The sequence below is a fragment of the Sinohyriopsis cumingii genome, chromosome 6, assembly GCF_028554795.1.
Source record: "Sinohyriopsis cumingii isolate HCF-2022 chromosome 6, ASM2855479v2, whole genome shotgun sequence".
NCBI lineage: Eukaryota > Metazoa > Mollusca > Bivalvia > Unionida > Unionidae > Sinohyriopsis > Sinohyriopsis cumingii.
Genome location: NC_142966.1, coordinates 58,743,885 through 58,765,076, shown reverse-complemented (window position 1 = coordinate 58,765,076; position 21,192 = coordinate 58,743,885). Strand labels below are relative to the sequence as shown.

The following is a 21,192-nucleotide window of genomic DNA, read 5'->3' as shown; positions in this document are numbered from 1 at the left end:
GGGTAATTATAAATCACTGCTTTTTTAAAAGGAACTATAACAAATATCCATTGTCAATTCAGATGAATTTTCTTTTTGGGGAAACCGCATAACCTCAATAATGCTCTAATGAAAACTGTTAAAAGAGCTTCATTGTTACGGTTGAATATGTCATTGGTCATTATGGTCAATCTTTAATGCTTGGGGGTGAAAAAAAAGTGATTATCATTTTCTAGATTTGATTGTCATTTTAAAAGGTTTGTGTCTTTTGTTTATTTGTTTGATGTTACCATTATTAAAACCACACCATCTCTTCATGGCAGTCCTTTACACCCTTTATCTACATTTCTTTATGTCATCGGTGATTTAGGCATAATGGTTTTATCTTCAAATAAATTTATTTTGTTTCTGGATGGGTTAATTATTTCTTTTGATTTTACATATTGGTACATACATATATATTCCATATTTACCAACAGTGTGATGAAAGTCACTAATTGACTCAGGATGAGTAGGTGTTATCATAGCAAATGTCAAGGTAATTTATAGATAGGATAAGTGAATATTAACTTATCTTGCAATTCATATGTACACATCATCTTCAGATATAATTTTAAATGCTTTATAATAGATGTATGGTATATCTTTATTGCTATATAACATTCCTTTGAGATGAAATCACTGCAATATTCTGTCAAAAGCTAAAAAAATATTAATAAAATGCTTGTACACCAATGCAACTGTGAATGTTTTAATCTTGCACAAACCTGTGATGAAAGACCACCTGCCCTGAGAGACTGCTTTTTGTTGGTAGAAGGGGTAGTCTCACAAGATGAACTTTTACTGTATAACCACACAAATTCTGATGTCAGAGTTTCTTCCCTTTCTCATCTTTTCTTGATTACTGGATTAATTTAGTAGCTTCTTCATAATGTTAATGCAATGAGGTAAGTATTCTTGGAGAAACATAATTTATAAAAAAATTTGCCTTATGGAATACTTGAATAGGCTGTTGATTTTCTCAAGTTGCTTCATGGAAACATTTGGATGAGAAGTACTAGGTAAATATAGCTTTAGAGACTGACCATTTAATTTGGAGGGAGAAGCAGCATGGTCTGAGAATTTCTTTCAAACAGTAACATTTCACTCACCTCAACATCATTTGTTTCTTGTCAGCTAATATAATGAATGTAATTAGCTGTGGTTATTTTCCTAAAAATCAGTGCAAGAATACTTTTTCAAGCTATCTGTGAGCTTAAATTTGATTTAAGAAATTTCCTGGGATCCACATACCCCCACTGATTAAACAGCCAATCCCTTATCATCCAGGTAGCACTCAAGAATGTGGAACCAGATTCAAGGTTGATTCAGGGTTCCCATTCTTTTTTATATATTGATGTCTCATAAAAAAGAGATTAAATTACAAATTTTCTAAAAGTCAGTGCTCAGGGAACCCAAAGTTTTTATGATATTTCAGTAGTTTTGAGTTTTCCAAGGTCACCAGCATGAGAATATGTTACACCAGGACTGTGGGAGTTATTTGAGTAATACACTATGTGAGTGATTGAAGTTTGAGTTATATGTTTGTCTGTATTTTATTCAATGGATTTCATTGGTATTGTGAAGATAAATATTGATTCAGTTAATATTTGGATAAACATTGCCTTTTTAGGTTTTGATTGCTTGCCTGTCGGACAGCTTTGAAAAAGACAAGACCTACCGTGACATTTTCATCTTTGCAAAGGAGACCATGAACAAAGACATCATCTCTGCTGTGTTGGGAAAGAGTTTTGCCTGGAAGGAGACAGATTTAGGCATGAAATGTGGAGAGGAGGTATGTTGGTACAGTGCTGTGAGGATTTGTATTCATTAAACATTTCATTAACTACAGTACCTTTTTTAAAATTACCTTTGTGTCTCACACACCTTGTTTGTTTTGCTGTATAAATACATATGCCTCGTTGTCACCATGCATTGTTCAGGGTGACAAAATGGCTGCAATTTAAAAATCTACATCAGTTGAAAATTTGATAATTTTAATGGCAAAATGTTTTTCTTTTCTAACTTTCATATTTGGCAAAATTATCTTTTTTGAGACTAGCATTGGATATTTTTTATCCCAAATTTATAAAGAATTTACCTTTATACTTGCTTATAAATCAGTTCAACTTTAAGTTGACCACCCCTTTGTTTTAGGTCTACTAAAAGCCAATTTCTCTTTGACCCTCCTGTAAGTTAGGGTTTATTTTGCAAGTAAGATGTGAAGGGGCAAGTTATCATCAGCAAGTGAGAGTTGCACTTAGCAAAAGTAAACAAGCCCAACTGGATAGATATAAAAAAATAGTAGAAAACTAGTGTAAAATGCAGTTATATTATTGCAAAAATAAATTTATAAGTTACAATTTGTCATAATTAACTCCAATTTTAAATCCATTTATATGATAAATCCATGAATTCAATTATGGGTCACATGCCAGTATAAAAATAGTTCAGAATGATCCAATTCACAATACTCTGTAATGTGTTAATTCTTACAAATAAACAGTAAAGTTATGTGATGAAATTCTTTTGTAATTCACAGTATCCTATAAATGCCACTATCTAATGTCATCTGGTACAAAATACAAAAATCTATCGAAGGAAGTTGTTGGAAATACCAACCATTATTAGCTTATATGTCAAGTCCTGCTGCAGAAAAGATGGATGCTGATTTGTCATTGCATAACATGCTTGCAGACAGAGGTCTATGATGTTTGTTCTACTCATTACTCATAGCAAACTGCATAGACACAAATCTGTTGGTGCATTATGCAATGACAGATATAGGTTTATGCATTATGCAGTTGGATGTATTAGCAAAGGTATACAGTAATGCTCACCAGATGGGTTATGATATGAATACAGTAATGCTCACCAGATGGGTTATGATATGAATACAGTAATGCTCACCTGAGATGGGTTATGATATGAATACAGTAATGCTCACCAGATGGGTTACGATATGAATACAGTAATGCTCACCAGATGAGTTATAATATAAATACAGTAATGCTCACTAGATGGGTTGTCATATGAATACAGTATTGCTCACCAGATGGGTTATCATATGAATACAGTAATGCTCACCAGATGGGTTATCATATGAATACATTAATGCTCACCAGATGGGTTATCATATGAATACAGTATTGCTTACCAGATGGGTTATCATATGAATACAGTAATGCTCACCAGATAGGTTATCATATGAAGGATAAAAAATTATGAGTGCCATCCTCTTTTGTCCCCTGTAGACTCTTATTGACTTTTGAACAGTTACCCACCCACCCACCCACTGCTGTAGACTCAGAGTTTTTTAATAGGTATCCCCCCATACTGCTCTAAACTATGATTCAGATTTTCAAGTTACCCCATACTGCTGTAGACTCAGGGCTTTTGAATAGTTACTCTATATTTTTGTAAACTTTGTGAACTTTTAAACAATTATCCCATACTATTGTAGATGGATTAAGTTTTTGAACAGCTACCCCATACTGCTGTAACTCTGACTGAGCTTTTCAACAGTCACCCCACATTGCTGTAGACACAGACTGAGCTGTTGATTAGTTACCCCATATTGCTGTAAATTCTGATTGAGCTTTTGAGCAATTACTTCATATTACTGTAGACACAGATTCAACTTTGGAACAGTTTCCCCATATTGCTGTAGACTCAGATTGATTTTTTTAACAGTTACCCCATATTGTTGTAGACTGACTTTTTGAACAATTTCCCCATATTGCTGTAGACTCACATTGAGTTTTCGAACAGTTACCCCATATTGCTATGAACTGATTTAATTTCTTAACAGTTGCCACATATAGATGTAGACTCAGAGCTTTTGAATTGTTGCTACATAATACTGTAGATACAGATTGAACTTTGAAACAGTTATTGCTATAAAACTGAGTTTTTGAACAGTTGCCTCATATTACTGCAGACTGAGCTTTGGAACACTTACCCCATCTTGCTGTAAACTCTGATTGAGCTTTTGAACATTTTCCACATTATTGCTGTAGACACGGATTGAGTTTTCAAACAGTTACCCCATATTGCTACATGGATTGAGCTTTTGAACAGTTACCTCATATTGCTGTAACCATGGATTGAGCTTTTGAACAGTTAGCTCATATTGCTGTAGACAAGGATTGAGCTTTTAAACAAATTGAGCTTTTGAACTGTTACCTCATATTGCTGTAGACATGGATTGAGCTTTTAAACAGATTGAGCTTTTGAACTGTTACCTCATATTGCTGTAGACATGGATTGAGCTTTCGAACAGTCACCTCATATTACTGTATACATGGCTTGAACTTTTGAATAGTTACCTCATATTGCTGTAGACATGGATTGAGCTTTTAAATGGATTGAGCTTTTGAACTGTTACCTCATATTGATATAGACATGGATTGAACTTAAGAACAGTTTCCACATTATTGCTGTAGACATGGATTGAGCTTTTGAACAGTTACCTCATATTGCTGCAGACATGGATTGAGCTTTTGAACAGTTACCTCATGTTGATGTAGACATGGCTTGAGCTTTTCAACAGTTACTTCATATTGCTGTAGACATGGCTTGAGCTTATCAACAGTTACCACATATTGCTGCAGACATGGATTGAGCTTTTGAACAGTTATTTCATATTGCTGTAGACATGGATTGAGCTTTTCAGCAGTTACCTCATATTGCTGTAGACATGGATTGAGCTTTTGAACAGTTACCTCATGTTGATGTTGACATGGATTGAGCTTTTAAATGGATTGAGCTTTTGAACAGTTACCTCATATTGCTGCAGACATGGATTGACCTTTTGAATAGTTACCTCATATTGCTGTAGACATGGATTGAGCTTTTAAATGGATTGAGCTTTTGAACAGTTACCTCATATTGCTGCAGACATGGATTGAGCTTTTAAATGGATTGACCTTTTGAACAGTTACCTCATATTGCTGTAGACATGGATTGAGCTTTTAAATGGATTGAGCTTTTGAACAGTCACCTCATATTGCTGTAGACATGGATTGAGCTTTTAAATGGATTGAGCTTTTGAACAGTTGCCTCATATTGCTGTAGACTTGGATTGACCTTTTGAACAGTTACCTCATGTTGATGTAGACATGGATTGAGCTTTTAAATGGATTGAGCTTTTGAACTGTTACCTCATATTGCCGTAGACATGGCTTGAGCTTTTGAACAGTTACCTCATATTGCTGTAGACATGGATTGAGCTTTTGAACAATTTCCCCATATTGCTGTAGACATGGATTGGGCTTTTGAACAGTTACCTCATATTGCTGTAGACATGGATTGAGCTTTTGAACAGTTACCTCATATTGCTGTAGACATGGATTGAGCTTTTGAATAGTTACCTCATATTGCTGTAGACATGGATTGAGCTTTTGAACAATTATCTCATATTGCTGTAGACATGGATTGAGCTTTTGAACAGTTACCTCATATTGCTGTAGACATGGATTGAGCTTTTGAACAATTATCTCATATTGCTGTAGACATGGATTGAGCTTTTGAACAATTATCTCATATTGCTGTAGACATGGATTGAGCTTTTGAACAGTTACCATCATATTGCTGCAGACGTGGATTGAACTTAAGAACAGTTTCCACATTATTGCTGTAGACATGGATTGAGCTTTTGAACAGTTACCTCATATTGCTGCAGACATCAGTTGAGCTTTTGAACAGTTACCTCATATTGCTGCAGACATGAATTGAGCTTTTGAACAGTTACCTCATATTGCTGCAGACGTGGATTGAACTTAAGAACAGTTTCTACATTATTGCTGTAGACATGGATTGAGCTTTTGAACAGTTACCTCATATTGCTGCAGACATCAGTTGAGCTTTTGAACAGTTACCTCATATTGCTGCAGACATGAATTGAGCTTTTGAAAAGTTACCTCATATTGCTGCAGACATGGATTGAACTTAACAACAGTTCCTCATGTACCTATTGAGTCAGATTGAGTTTCTTAGCAGTTACCTGAGATTTTGCTATAAACTCTGACTGAGCTTTGGAACATTGACCCCATATTGCTTTAGACTGATTGTGTTTTTGAATGATTATCTCTTATTGCTGTTGACATATATTGAACTTTTGAACAGTTAACTCATATTGCTGTAAACTCTGATTGAGCTTTTGAACAGTTAACTCATATTGCTGTAAACTCAGATTGAGCTATATCATTAATATGTTCAGTCCATTCCAAGTTAATATCTATAAGCAATTCTAGAATTTTTCACATTTTACAGTCTTACTTGTATTGGAGGTTTTATTTTAATTGTATTTTTAACTTTTTAGGTGCTTCACAATGTATTTGTTTATACTTAGCCTACTACCATTGAGCATAATTATCCAGACACTATATGTGGAGACTTGTTAATCGTATGGACTGATAGACTGTCCCAGAATATAAAACTTGATATGCATCAAACTGTCTGATAAAATCAATGTTACATGATTTGACTAGATAATTGTAGTTTAACTGTAGCATGCATTTTGTTTTGCAAACAACAAAGATCCTGATCTGCCATAGCATAATGCACCTGCAGATCAGGGTCTGTATATATTGTTTGTTTTACTGATTAATCCTGACAAACGGCACTGACCCAGATCTGCCAGTGCATTATGCACTGGCAGATCTGGGTCAGTGTGGTTGGCAGTTGGATTTGACTTATAAGCAAGTACATACAGTGTATGTTAGGTTTCTGACCAGTGTTTCAGTTCACTTTCTTGAATTTCACTCCATCCGTTACAGTGATGCCTCACATTCCAGTGGATAAGCTTTCCTAGAACCCACAGGAATAGTCCTGTTGGACCTGTGGTCTCTGGAAGAATCTTCCTTTCACATCAGCAATCTAGAAATGCAGGCCATTTTTCTAACACTTCATTGATGCATCAGCCACATAAAACATCACTGCATCATGGTCACTACGGACAACACATCAGTAACAGCGTACCTCTAACGTCAAGGGGGAAGTCATGTACCTTCTCTCTGCATGGAAGTCTGAAACCTTCTCCACTGGACAATTTCAGAGGAGGCCACTCTCACAGCCTACCACATTCTGGGCAAGAGGAATTTTCTGGCAGACATCTTGTCCAGACAGCAGTGAATTCTCATGGAATGGCCTCTGCAACAGTCATTAACAGAGACACTTTTTCATCTGTGATATATATGTTTGCGGTGAGGCTGAACAACAAGCTCCTTTTTTATGTCTCGCTAGTGCCAGACAAGAAAGCATGGGGGGGTGGATGCCTTCAGCCTCAGGTGGGATCAGCTGTATGCCTACATCTTCACACCTTTCAGAATAATCCTGCAGTTTCTTCACAGAGTCTTAATATCCGAGTCACAACTCATCCTGGCTTTTCAGTATCTCAGAGATTGAGGTTCAGTGAGTTCTTTGACCTCTTGGTCATTGATCTGAGGGAATGTCTTCTTTTTCTCTTTGAAGAAAAATGTTGCTATTTATCCACCATTATGTGCTATGGAGTTGCCCTCTTTATTACTGTAAAGTTCTCTTTGGCCTTCACTACAGGGTCAAATTCACATCTGTAAGAACTGTTCAGGTACTTTGAGCTTAATACATCAGTCTCTCAGTCATTAGTGGCGAAGTGAAACCTGTTATGTGTTCTTTGGTTATTATTTAAACATCTTTGTGAATCTATGAGTGAAATGTCCTTCAAGAAACATTTCCTTTAAAGAGTCATCCTTCTCTCTTGAGTAATGGCAAGAAGAAATTAAATTCATGCTTTGCCAGGTGAAGAGGGTTGATTCCACTATGATTTGGTCTCTCTTATTGCCAGCTTGGGATTCTGACAAAGAATCAGCAAACTTTGGTTTCCTGTTCATATTGAAATCTCTGGCCTCGATTGTATCAGTGCTGGGGATGATCAAAATAGACTCCTTTGCCTAGTTAAAGCCTTACATTTCTGTCTGCATCAAATGAGAAAAGAAATGGTCATAACTGTCTTATGCTGCCTTGGAAAGGTATATCTGATATTTCAGCAGCAACCATCTTGGGGTGGATTGTGCAGACTATTAAAAAAACTTTTCAGTCACTCATTGAGAGGGCTTATGTTTCTTAAAAACCAAAGCCCATCAGGTTGAGGCAATAGCTTCATCCATGGCCTTTTGAATCCTTTCTTTTGGATGATATAAAAGTTGCCTTCTGGTGATTCACTCTACTTTCTCGTCCTTTTCTTTTGATCAGTGTTGCATTATTTATACTTTGGGTCTGGTTGTCTGAGCAAGTTGCCAAGTCATTATCCAGTCAGCAGCAGGACATCCCTGATTTAAGCCATCACTAGGCTAGCAAATACTGTGTTGTGGGAAGTGGACTAAGGTATCAGACTGGGATCATGTTGCATTTTATTCTAGATCTCCAGTTACTAATTGGAGGAAGAAATAATTTCCTTGGACTGGGAACTTGCACCAGGAAAAGATTTAGCAATGCAGTAATCACAGGTAAGTATTACATAATTAAGATTAGTTTACCCACAAAATAATTTTAATTGGGAAAAGTACACCTATATTGTTTCCATTATTAGTGTATGAACCAGTTTTCTTTTATTCTTGTTAAAGCTTGACTCTTCATAAATTATTATAATACCATTATACAGGTTTTTGTAAAACTGTCATGTAGTATGTAGTCTTTGAAAGTTTCATTTTCTACCCCCAGAGACAACTTATGATCAAGACACTTTCCCGGTACCAGACTGGTCGTCAAGAAGAATTGAAAGAATGGCTTGCTGAAAAAATAGCACAGAAAAGAATGGTATTTTTATCATGTCCAAATTTAAATGACTGCAGATTTTAATCAGCATTAAATTGTTGTAATTTTAGAAAAGAAATGTTATCTGTAAGAAAATAATTCACATTTAGTCATGATGCTGGCCATGTTATATGCAATATGCATAATGAATTCAGTGATAATAAGCACACACACATACACTTTTGGTTACAGCTCAAATGAAAATATCCTTCAGCACACGTGTCTTGATTCCAGCATGGTATGTGAAAGCTTGCAGCTTCTCAAACCCATCTGAACATGATTTTCTTGGTCCTGACAACTGTGCATGCTTTTTGCTGTTCTCATGCATCTTTGTGGTTTAAATCAGTCCAGAAATGGATCTTGCATTCATTTTCTTCAGATTAACCATAATAGGAGAGAGAATGCACCTCCCAACTGGAGAGCTCTCTGCAGTGGCAAAGGGATCAAACTCTTTTAGAATGTGCATTTTTATGACATCCTAGGTGTGTGCTGAATGATTTTTAAATGCAGATTATGGGTATTATGGTGTAAATGGTAAATTTTCAAAATTTAATGACTTATTAGTCACTGTATGAACTCATTACCAAAGAACTTAAGAATAAATTTGCCCTCTCAGGTTTGACGATTCCAATTGTGACCTACTAGCATGGCAAGTTTGAAGCAGGTCAAGTTTCTCAACATTCTTATTTTTGTTCTTTTTCATAGTTAAAATTAGGCTACCAGTGTGAAATTTCACTTGCCCAACAAGTATTACTTGTCCAAGCTAGTTGGGCAGCGTACTGTTATTTCATGCCATCATATTTCAGCAAATCTTACTTGTAACTGACATGTCCATTTTCTGGTTAAGTTTGTGTTATGGTCAACTGTGCACTTTATTTAATGTTTGAAGCAGGGCAAGTTTTTAAACATTCATATTTTTGTTCTTTTTCATAGTTACAATTAGGTTACCTATGTGAAATTTCATTGCCCATATTTCAGTAGATCTTACTTGTAAGTGACATGGTCATTTTCTGGTTAAGTTTGTGGTATGGTCAGCTGTGTGCTTTATGTAATGTATTCTGACTTGCATTCATCAAAAGCTTTGTAACTTGTACACTGCACTGTCTTTATAATAATGTTCATAACAGCCATAACAGTGTTCCTTATTGTGATTCATAACAGTGATTAATATTGTGATCCATGACAGTGATCCATATTGTGATCCATAAAAGTGATCCATACTCTGATCCATAAGAGTGATCCATTTTGTGATCCATAGCAGAGATCCATATTAAAAGCTATGAAGCTTAACGCTAAGGGTTGTCCCAACAAGGCTGTTACCTGGATTAAAACACAAAAATAGAGTAATAATATGAAATAACATTGGTTCTCATAAACCAAGAACTGAAGTAAAGTTAAATGAATTAAATAGACATGATAAAACAAGCTTTGGTCAGTGAATGAGATCCATGGCCATGCCTGTGTTATAAGGGGATTGGTATCCTGAGCGAGGGACTGTTCTAAATTTTACGACCTTGAAGTTTCTGTAACTTTTTTCTATTATGAAGGATGTGGTTAAAGATCCAGATGTGTTTATCAGCTATTGCTGGGCAAATTCAGAAGATGCTGCACGGAAAACAGGCCATCATGTATCTGAAGCAATTGGTTATGCGGATCCTCGGGAAGTCAAGAACTACTTACAGAGGAATGGAATAGAGTGCTGGATAGATGTTGAGATGATTGGGAAGGAAAAGGTAAGGCACAGTAATTTTTTTACAATGATGAACATTGTGATAATATGTCTAACAAAGGCAACTGTAACGATAGTCTATCTCAGTGAGTCACATGTTCAAATGCAATGCTTCTGTCTACAATAAAACAGAAGCCATTGGCAGCATGTATCATCATTTTTCTGGTGTTTTTCCAAGATCTAGTGCCACATAGACGAGAATTGAATATGGTGACCCAGACAACCATCAGACCCATTTGAGGTTGGCACAACCTCCTCATGGGCACTAATTTAGCACTTTCACTAGATTTGCCCAAAGTTTTCTGATTAGTAAGGAAAAGTAAATCTTTTTGACTTATATGCATGCTGTCACATGTTACCTGAGCATCTGTTGTACTGTCTTCATGCTACAGGAGTGGTTTAGCGTTATTATGGGGAATTCAGCCAATCTTTATTTGAATGATGCAAATGGTAGAGGTCTCATGCTCATTGTACTGTCTTCATGTTACAGGAGTGATTTAGCCTTATTGGGAATTCAGCCTATCTTCATTTGAAGGATGCAAATGGTAGAGGTCTCATGCTCATTTATTTCCTCATCTGATTGATTCTCCTGATCTAATGTCATTAGTAAATGTATTCGATGGAGGAAGAACATTTCGTAGTAAATTAAGTTTTTCCAAGAATTCTTACCCATTCACATTACTATTGCATCTTTCTTAACTTCCCCACAAATGCAAGCATCCTCATTTATGTTTTTGCAAGAATTCTTACCCATTCACATTGCTATTGCATCTTCCTAACTTCCCCACAAATGCAAGCATCCGCATTTGTTTTTCCAAGAATTCTTACCCATTCACATTACTATTGCATCTTCCTTAACTTCCCCACAAATGCAAGCGTCCTCATTTATGTTTTTCCAAGAATTATTACCCATTCACATTACTATTGCATCTTTCTTAACTTCCCCACAAATGCAAGCATCCTGATTTATGTTTTTCCAAGAATTCTTACCCATTCACATTACTATTGCATCTTCCTAACTTCCCCACAAATGCAACATCTGCATTAGTCTTTCCAAGAATTCTTACCCATTCACATTACTATTGCATCTTCCTTAACTTCCCCACAAATGCAAGCATCCTCATTTATGCTTTTCCAAGAATTCTTACCCATTGACCTTACTATTGCATCTTCCTAACTTCCCCTCAAATGCAACATCCGCATTTGTTTTTCCAAGAATTCTTATCCATTCACATTACTATTGCATCTTCCTTAACTTCCCCACAAATGTAAACATCCTCATTTATGTCTTTCCAAGAATTCTTACCCATTCACATTAATATTGCATCTTCTTTAACTTCCCCACAAATGCAAGCATCCTCATTTATGTGCTGTTCATCTTAAACTGGTAATAACTAGGTTATAGGCTGCGACCAGTATTGGTAATGGGAGAGTATGAATAAGAGTTTCTTCCCTTTTTCTATGTTGTATAGATGGGAAGTACAAACTTTTTATCTTTCTATGATTATTGGAGGCATCAGAGCTTATTTTATAACATTAATATGATCAGGAAAGTATTCACATGGAAACAAAATTTGCTTAAAACTTACTTTTGTCTTTTTATGTTGCAGGAAGGAATATTTGCAGACATGGCAGTGGGTTTGAGGAAGAGCAAAGTTCTTCTTGCCTGCATATCAGATCAGGTAAAATTTATGTTTTGAGTCTCATGTTCCTATTATTTATTTTCATAGGCATATTTGCTTCTAGTCTTACTGTACAGTTTCGACCACTCCAGTAGTCTATTGGTTAGAGTGTCTGCCTCAGATGCGGGAGGTCATGGGTTCAATCTCCAGACGAGTCATACCAAAGACTTATAAAAATGGTACTAACAGCTGCCTCGCTTGGTGTTCAGCATTAAGAGGTTAGTGTTAGGACTGGTCAGCCTGGTGTCAGGATAATGTCACAGGTGGAACATCATGCTACATGTCTGTGGCATGATGCTCCACTGCTAGACATCACTATAAACTGTCACATTGCAGATATCGTAGCAATATGACTGAATTTTGTTTTAAAGCTACGTTAAAAATCCAAATCACATCACATCACTGTACAATTTCAATATTGCTTTACTGGGCTGGCATTTATTACTCCAATATGTGCATTTATACATCTGTACAATGTCAACTTGTATATTTACATCATTCATACATTTCAGTGTTGCTTGTTTGTGATTAGTAACTTGGTAACGAGTAATTGGTATTAGCTGAAATGTGACTTCAGGATTGATTTTATGTACATTTATTTTCAACTTTTTTCTTTACCCTTGAAAAGTTATGACTTGCACTATGTATTGAAAGACCCATTTTTTATTTTCCTAACATTTTTATTCTCAGCACAACCCCTTGCTAAATGATATTTGACCTTCAGGCCAGACTCTAACACTTCCTTCATGGCTATGATGGCTACCAGACTTGCAATATTGGTGCATGCTGTGCAGAATGATTATCAAGCATCAAAACTGAGTCACCATGACCTGATTTATAGGGTTTTTGACTTTTAACAAATTCAGGTTCAAATCACGTTCCACTCCTTATGTAAAGTGTATCATTGTGGTCATGTAGACACCTTTATTATTCTTTCATTTTAAACAAGTGTTGTTTTAAAATTTAGTACTAATGCAAAATCTGTTATTTCCTGATTGTTGAGTGATCTTCACTTTAGTTTTCATCACAAAACTTCCAGAAAAATGTATTGATTGTAATGGACTTTTATAATGGCATCTGTGTTCTAAGCTGGGTCAAGAACAGAGGACATCTTGTTTAATCATTACCAGTGCAGGGTAGTACAAGTTTGTACCAAAATGGGGTACTTTCATTGTGACATCAAAGAATGCAACATTCAGTTTGGTTCACAAACCTTTTGGTTGGCCTCTTGTAATAATGTCCACATAATTGAACACTGACTTTGTTACATGTGTTTCCTGGGGTATAAACTGATCTTGCAAGGAGTATTGATTGATGAGCAAGGGAAATTAAATAATTGCCATTTAAAGGTATGTGTAATCACATTAATTAAAAATAACACTGATTGCTAAAATAGTACAACACACCTACATGACCTGCTTGATTTGTGTGACAGAACAAGAAATTGCAGGTGATCTCTCCTAATTGTTGACAACATGATATTTTATCTTTGTCTATTTAAAGTTCATTTAACTAATAAGATGTCAGTCAGCCATATTTGCACATTCTTGTCATATTAGCTATAACCAATAGCTATAATAAACTGCAGTAACCAGTAGTTACAGTAGCTATAACCAATAGCTATAATCATATGAAATAACATATTGCTATATCCAGTAGCCATAACCAACAGCTATAACAAATTGCAGTAACCAGTAGCTATAATGAGTAGCTATAACCAACAGCTACAATCACTAGCTGTAACCAATAGCTGTAACGAATAGCTTTAATCAGTTGCAGTAACCAATAGCTATATCGAATAGTCATAACCAGTAGCTATCAGTAGCTATAACCAATAGCTATAATCAGTAGCTAAAACCAATAGCTATAATCAGTAGCTATAACCAGTAGCTATAATCAGTAGCTATAACCAATAGCCATAACCAATAGCTATAACAAATTGCAGTTGTCATAATGAGTAGCTATAACAAATAGGTAAAATCAAGAGCTATAACCAATAGTTATTATGAGTAGCTATAACCACTAGCTATAATCAGTCACTATAACCAATAATTATAATCAATTGCAATAACCAATAGCTATATCCAGTAGCCATAACCAATAGCTATAATAAATGGCAGTAACCAAAAGCTATAATCAGTAGTTCTATCCAATAGCCAGAACCTGTGGCAATAATCAATAGCAGAATCACCATTTGTTACCTGATATGAGTTATTGCAGAGTACACCTCTTCTTTGATAACTTATGCATGGATAACTTGCTAACCCACTTATAACAAGGAATCAGGCCTGGATCCATTTTATTTTCTCCTAGAAAATGAAAAAAGAATTTACATCTGTTTGTTGAACATGAAGGAAAGTGCACAAAAAATTGCTGAATTAAACTTTGATGTATCACTTAAGTGCCAGAAATCTGATTCATTATTATGAAATTGGCAACTGTTTATGAGAAGTTGTATATTTTGTTAAGTTTTAAGATTTTCAGTACACTGTAAAAAACAATGTTTGACATTATTTTGATGCATGGAAATGTCAGTAGTGCTTAATGGTGACAGCACTTCAAGAAATAAATACCAATTAAATAAGTTTTTTTCCTCAGGTGATATTTGTATTTTAGTTATATCTTTCAGTTTGGTTTCAGTGTAATCATGATACATGCTACATGCTCTCTTGTATTTAAACATGAAAAGTGTCAATTTACTGTTACAGCTACATCCTCAAGCATTTATAAGAGTTCAACCTAATTCAGTGCCAACTGTGTTTTGATCTTCAATTTGCAGAAGTACTTGTTTTCTTGCTACAATCAGTTAAATGTTGACTTGCTTTGTAATATCACATTAATTACATATTTTGTATCCTTCCTGTATTCAAATGTGAAAAGTGCAAATCTATCATCATAGCTAAATCTACCACCATTTCTGAGAACCTAATTAAGTGCTGACTGTGTTTTGATCTCAAATTTGTGAAAGTGTTTGTTGTGTTGTTACAGTCAATTAAAAGTAGATTTGCTTTGTATTGTCACATTGTCTTTTGTGTCAAGTCCAATAAAGAGAATGGAATTTTTCTTGAATGTCCATAGTTTTGAAAAAAGGAAATCATGTTTTCATGTTAATCAGCTATAACATTTGATTATATCCACAGTCATGTGGAAAAATCAGTGACATAATACAGTGTTTTCAGAGGTACATGGGATGTGTGTTGAAACATTTTAGAGTAATGTTGGCAAAAATCTTCAAAGGTTGGTTATCTTGAAAATAAAGGTTAAAAAGAAAAACAAACGTCATTTGAAAAAGAATTTTCTTGGCGATTATTCTCAATGCAATGATAAAACAGGTATTAAACCACTGAACATCTTGTCCTCCCCTATCTTCTCATCATTACTGTCCAAGCAGGATGGCATCCCCTTAAATTTTCAGAGATCCCTCAATAGCTCACTTACCTATTCTTATACTGCAGTCTGTTTTATTGTCCCGTTGTGCACGAGTTATTGAGAGAGTAGTATACTATGTAAGTATGTAGCCTGTTTCATGGGACCATAAACTGACATGGTCCTACAATCAGTGCCATAAAACAGTGTAGCAGGATAGACCTGAATGGATGCTTGGATCAAATAACAACACAACACAAAGGTTCTGTCACACAACGCATCAAGTGAGCATTACCGACCTTAGCTTTATTTAAATACAACAATAGTTGATGGTCTGTTTCGAGAACAAAGTCTCTCCCAAAAAGATAGGCATGAAACTTACCAATCACCCATACTACAGCTAAGCATTCTTTCTCAATCATGGAGTACTTTTGTTCCCTAGAGAGTAACTTCCTTCTGGCATAGGCTACAGGCATTTTAATCATGTCTTGTTCCTGCAACAAAACTGCTCCCAATTCACTATCGGAAGCATTGATTCTGATGATAAAAGGTTTGCTGGTAGCTTTAAAATAGGTGCACTAGTCAATTTTTCCTTCAATGCATTGAATGCTTTCTCCTGAGATGGTCCCCATTAACACTTTATTTGTTTGCCCCTTCTTTGTTAGATCAGATAATGAGCTAGAAATGGCAGCAAAATTAGGAATAAATTTCCTATTGAAACCAGCCTAGGAAACATTGAACCTGCGATTGATTATTTGGCTGAGGTGATTTCATAACTGCTTCTGCTTGCTTTGGGAGAGGTTTTAAATGCCTGGCTGAACAGAGACCATATGACCCAGGCACTCTAAATTAGTATAGCCAATACTGCATTTAGTAGGTTGCACTGTGAGGTTGGCTTCACGGAGTCTTCTGAACAAATCAACCAGAATGGATAGATGTCCCTCCCAAGTATCCGTGTAAACAAAAATATTGTCCATGCAGCTATCAATGCATACCAAGCCCTTTAGTAATCTGCGGATCAAGCGACAATATGTGGCACTAGCTCCTACCAATCTGAATGGCATCACCTTGAATTGGTACAGCCCTTTCTGTGTAGCAAATGCTGTCAATTGGCGAGACTCTTCAACAATCGGTACCTGCCAATACCCTTTTGACAAATCAAAATTTGAAATATATTGGTGACCTGATAATTTTGCAAGAAGATTTTCCATGTCCGACATTGGTTTGGCATCAAACACCATCACTTTGTTTAATTGACAAAAATCAATACAGAAGCGATTAATACCATTTTTTTTCCTGACAAAGACAATGGGAGATGGTTATGGTGAATTAGTTAGTTCAGTCACCCCCAAGTCTAGCATTTTCCTAACCTCTTCATCCAGTCTCTCGTGTATTAAATGGAACTGGGTAGTCCTTAATCCTAATTGGATCAGATGTACATAGCTTTATTTATTAGCTCAACTAAGGTTGTGCATCCTGGTCTATCATTGGAAAAATCAGAATATTTCCTAGGAGCTCTTTGATCTGTTTATACTGATCTTTGTCTAACTCTGCAGTTACATTCACCTGATCTATCTCTTCTCTTTCACTATGCAAGGGATATTCTAGTGGAGCATTTATCTCAAGTTCTCCCATTACCATGTCATCTTTGATAACCACTGAACACATTCAATACCCCTTTTTCTAACGTGACTTCGCGCCTTTCTACATACAACTTTCGCATATTAGCATGAAATATGCTCAGCCTACCATTCACATTGATTTTATAGTCCATATCACCTTTGACTTCTTTTACCTCGTATGGACCTTTCCACTGCACCAGTAGCTTAGTAGAACTTGTTGGAAGAAGTACCATAACCCAATCACCCACAACAAAATTCCTATTGCAAGTCTTAGGATTGTAGTATTTAGCATACTTGCGAGCTCTCATGTGCCATTTTACACGTTTTCTAGTTTCTCACACAGATCAAGCACATACTGGTAAGTAGTTTTCACTTTGTCATCAGGGACATCACTTATCCAAAGTTTGCATAGGACCCCAAACATGTTCTTCCATACAGTAATTCAAAGGGCAAAAACCCTAAACTTTGTTGCAGTACTTTGCAGTGTGCCAATAGGATAGCATTCAAATAATGATCCCAGTCTTGCAGACATTCCATGCACATTCGACATAACACCTGTTTCAATATACAATTGAACTTCTCTACCAGACCAATACACAGGAGATGGTACAGTGTCATGTTCAGTTGGTTTATGAATAACAGCCTTCTAACTTCACCCATGAAGTCGGAAGTGAATTGGGTTCTGTAATCCATTAAAATTTCTTCCGGCACTCCTACCCTATAGAATATATCCACTAGTGCCTCGGCTACCCTCTCAGTTTTGATACTAGGCAATGCTACAGCTTCAGGGTACCTGGTAGCATATCCACGAGTGTAAGGATATACCTGTTTTTCTTATTGGTTACAGGCTGTATGGGCCTGACAATATCCACGGCCACTCTTTTGAATGGCATATCAATCAAGGGCATTTGGCCTAGGGGAACATGAGAAACTCTCCCCTTAGACAGTTTCTGACATTTGTCACAGGACTGACAAAACCTAGTAACAGGACAGTAGAACTCTGCCAGTACTCTGCTGGTAGTCTTTCCCATACCCAGATGCTAGATTCATGGGCTAGATTCATAGTCTTTGACTAATGAGTCACTCTCTATAATACAGCATTATTATTATTATTATTACCTAGAAAAACAATTATCCACCCTAGGTAACATTGTACGCATGTACGACAAAAATTATCAAATCGTTCTAAGGCAGAACCAATTTATTTATTGCCTTATTCTCTGACAAATAGAGAATATAAAGTTATTTTAAACTTGAATAATGAAAGTATTTATTTGAATTAAACCCAAATGTTAAAGTTAGCTAACATTTACATGAAGTAACAAGCCTTGAATACTTTATAATTTTTGTGAATAAGGAAAGAAGTATTTATGCAAATTAGTTTCAGCTGTGTTTAGAGTAAATACTGGATCTATCAATTTCAGTATGCCAAGTCTGAAAACTGCATGATGGAATTCAGGTTTGGAATTCTGAACCTTAAGCTGCCCATAGTGGTTGTGGTGGTTGGTAAGGGAAATCAGTGGAGAGAGATGGAGGTAATGCTCTCATATTGTCCTTCTTAATATGTCCCATATTTTGGTATGTGTAACACACACTATTCATACCTGTTTTAGCATTTATAACACACACCATTCATGCCTGTTTTGTCATGTATAACATGCACTATTCATACTTATTTTGGTATGTCTAACATGCAATATTCACACCTGTTTTGGTATGTATAACACACTATTCATACATGTTTTGGCATGTATAACATGCAATATTCTTACCTATTTTGTTATGTACAACATACACTATTCATACCTATTTTGGTATGTATAACATGCACTATTCATACCTATTTTGGTATGTATAACATGCACTATTCGTACCTATTTTGGTATGTATAACATGCACTATTCATATCTATTTTGGTATATATAACATGCACTATTCATACCTAATTTGGTATGTATAACATGCACTATTCATACCTATTTTGCTATATATATAACACTATTCATACCTATTTTGGTATGTATAACATGCACTATTCATACCTATTTTGGTATATATATATATAACACTATTCATATCTATTTTGGTATGTATAAATAACATGCACTATTTAAACCTATTTTGGTATGTATAACATGCACTATTCATACCTATTTTGGTATGTATAACACATGCTATTCATACCTGTTTTTTTATGCATAACATGAACAATTCATACATATTTTGGTATATATAACATGCACTATTCACACCTGTTTTTGCTAATTTGAGGAGGAATTGCAGGTTTTAAGGTAAAATACATAGATGCCAAGTCTCCCAGATCATCCAGTAGTCTTTTGATTTTGGCACCAGTCTTGGGATTTACTAACTTGGTGACAAAAACTCATGAAAATCACAATTTTGCTGATCATTGCTATTTCAAGATAAACATCATTCAATTCACTGTTTATGACTATTGTAATCTATCAATCAAGTTGTTATCAACATAACAATCAATCAAATCATGACTCATGCACTGTCACAATTTCACTATTAAGTAATATGTCGTATATCACAGTTTGCTGGCAACCAGACAAGTATAAAACAGTTCTTGACTTCTTTTGGAAATATAATAATTTTGGTACCATATGGAAATGGATTCAAAGGAAAATGTCACTGAGAAAAAAAAAATATGTTTGCAAGTTCAACAGTGCTTTGATAGACAAATGTTAATGTGAAGCTTAGTGAAAATAACATGTAAGAAAATGAATAAAGTTTAGTAACTACTATTCATTATAGTTAATTTACTTAGTTTTGGTATGATGTGCACTTACACACTTAAAATTTATGACAAAAATATGCTAGTCTCCTGATTTGGACCCCATGTCCCAGATTGTGAACTCTGATCTCACTGATCTGGACCCCATCTCCCAGATTGTGAACTCTGATCTCCCTGATTTGGACCCCATTTCCCAGATTGTGAACTCTGATCTCCCTAATCTGAACCCCGTCTCCTGCATTGTGAACACTGTTCTCCCTGATCTGGACCCATTATCCCATATTGTTAACACTGATCTCCCTGATTTGGACCCATTATCCCATATTGTTAACACTGATCTCCCTGATTTGGACCCAATCTCCCAGGTTGTGAACATTGATCTCCCTGATTTGGTCCAGAAAACTTTGCATTTATGAAAATAAATAAGGTTTTTTTCCAGGTCAATCCAATGAGAGAATCATGGAACAAAGACTGCTTACACATGTCCTGGTGAAATATTTAATTTACTGCATTGTAACAATGTTACTAGCTTTATTTAAGATATAACTTCACAAACATCAATAATCATGTTGCTTGTTTGTCTTTGTGAATAAACTAATTTCATTTCACATCAATATGTAGTTTTTGTTCTTTGCCTCAGCAGAAAATACACATGAGAGACTAGTCACTAAAATTGTTCATCTAGTCTCTTATAAATACTTTCATGCCATGCAAAATACTGCATTAGGAAACACTGATCAAATTATGCTGAAACTAAACAATAAGTTCTTGTATAAAATATGCAAATTTATTTGCTTTTCTTTTGGAAATTTTTTGTTGTTGTTTGTTTCTTATGCTAAATGACAGCATTTTATACTTCTTGGTGACCGTACAGCAATTAATGCTTCAGTTTCAGAGCCTTGTGTTTTCAAAGGTAATCTTCAATGACTGAAGCTTTGATGTGCCAAAGATAATTATGATACATTGTCTGGGTACATTTTAGTCTGGACACTGAGCAATATTTCAGGTGTGTCATTTTAGTGTGAATAAGTGTAAATACTGGGCCTGATGTTTCACATACCATCTTGTGTTCGATCTTCACTGTGAATAAATATATTGTATATTCCCTAATTATAACCCTTGGGGGCATTACATTTTCCAAAGGGGATGGGTGGCCAGGTGTGTGTTCGATACAGCACAATAATGAAAGCTAAAGTTTTTTATTTTTATATACTCTTGTGATGA

The 21,192-nt window shown here is 35.5% G+C and overlaps 1 protein-coding gene across 1 annotated transcript in view; it reads left to right on the top strand.

Moving 5' to 3' along the window:
- Positions 1-21,192, top strand: part of LOC149797033 (uncharacterized) — a 102,563-nt gene that overhangs the window by 45,027 nt on the left and 36,344 nt on the right. Inside the window, exons 16-20 of the mRNA XM_089961693.1 lie at positions 1,652-1,813; positions 8,719-8,814; positions 10,359-10,544; positions 12,151-12,222; positions 18,635-18,745. Coding sequence (XP_089817819.1) covers positions 1,652-1,813; positions 8,719-8,814; positions 10,359-10,544; positions 12,151-12,222; positions 18,635-18,745 — 627 coding nt within the window. The remainder of the gene's footprint in view (positions 1-1,651; positions 1,814-8,718; positions 8,815-10,358; positions 10,545-12,150; positions 12,223-18,634; positions 18,746-21,192) is intronic.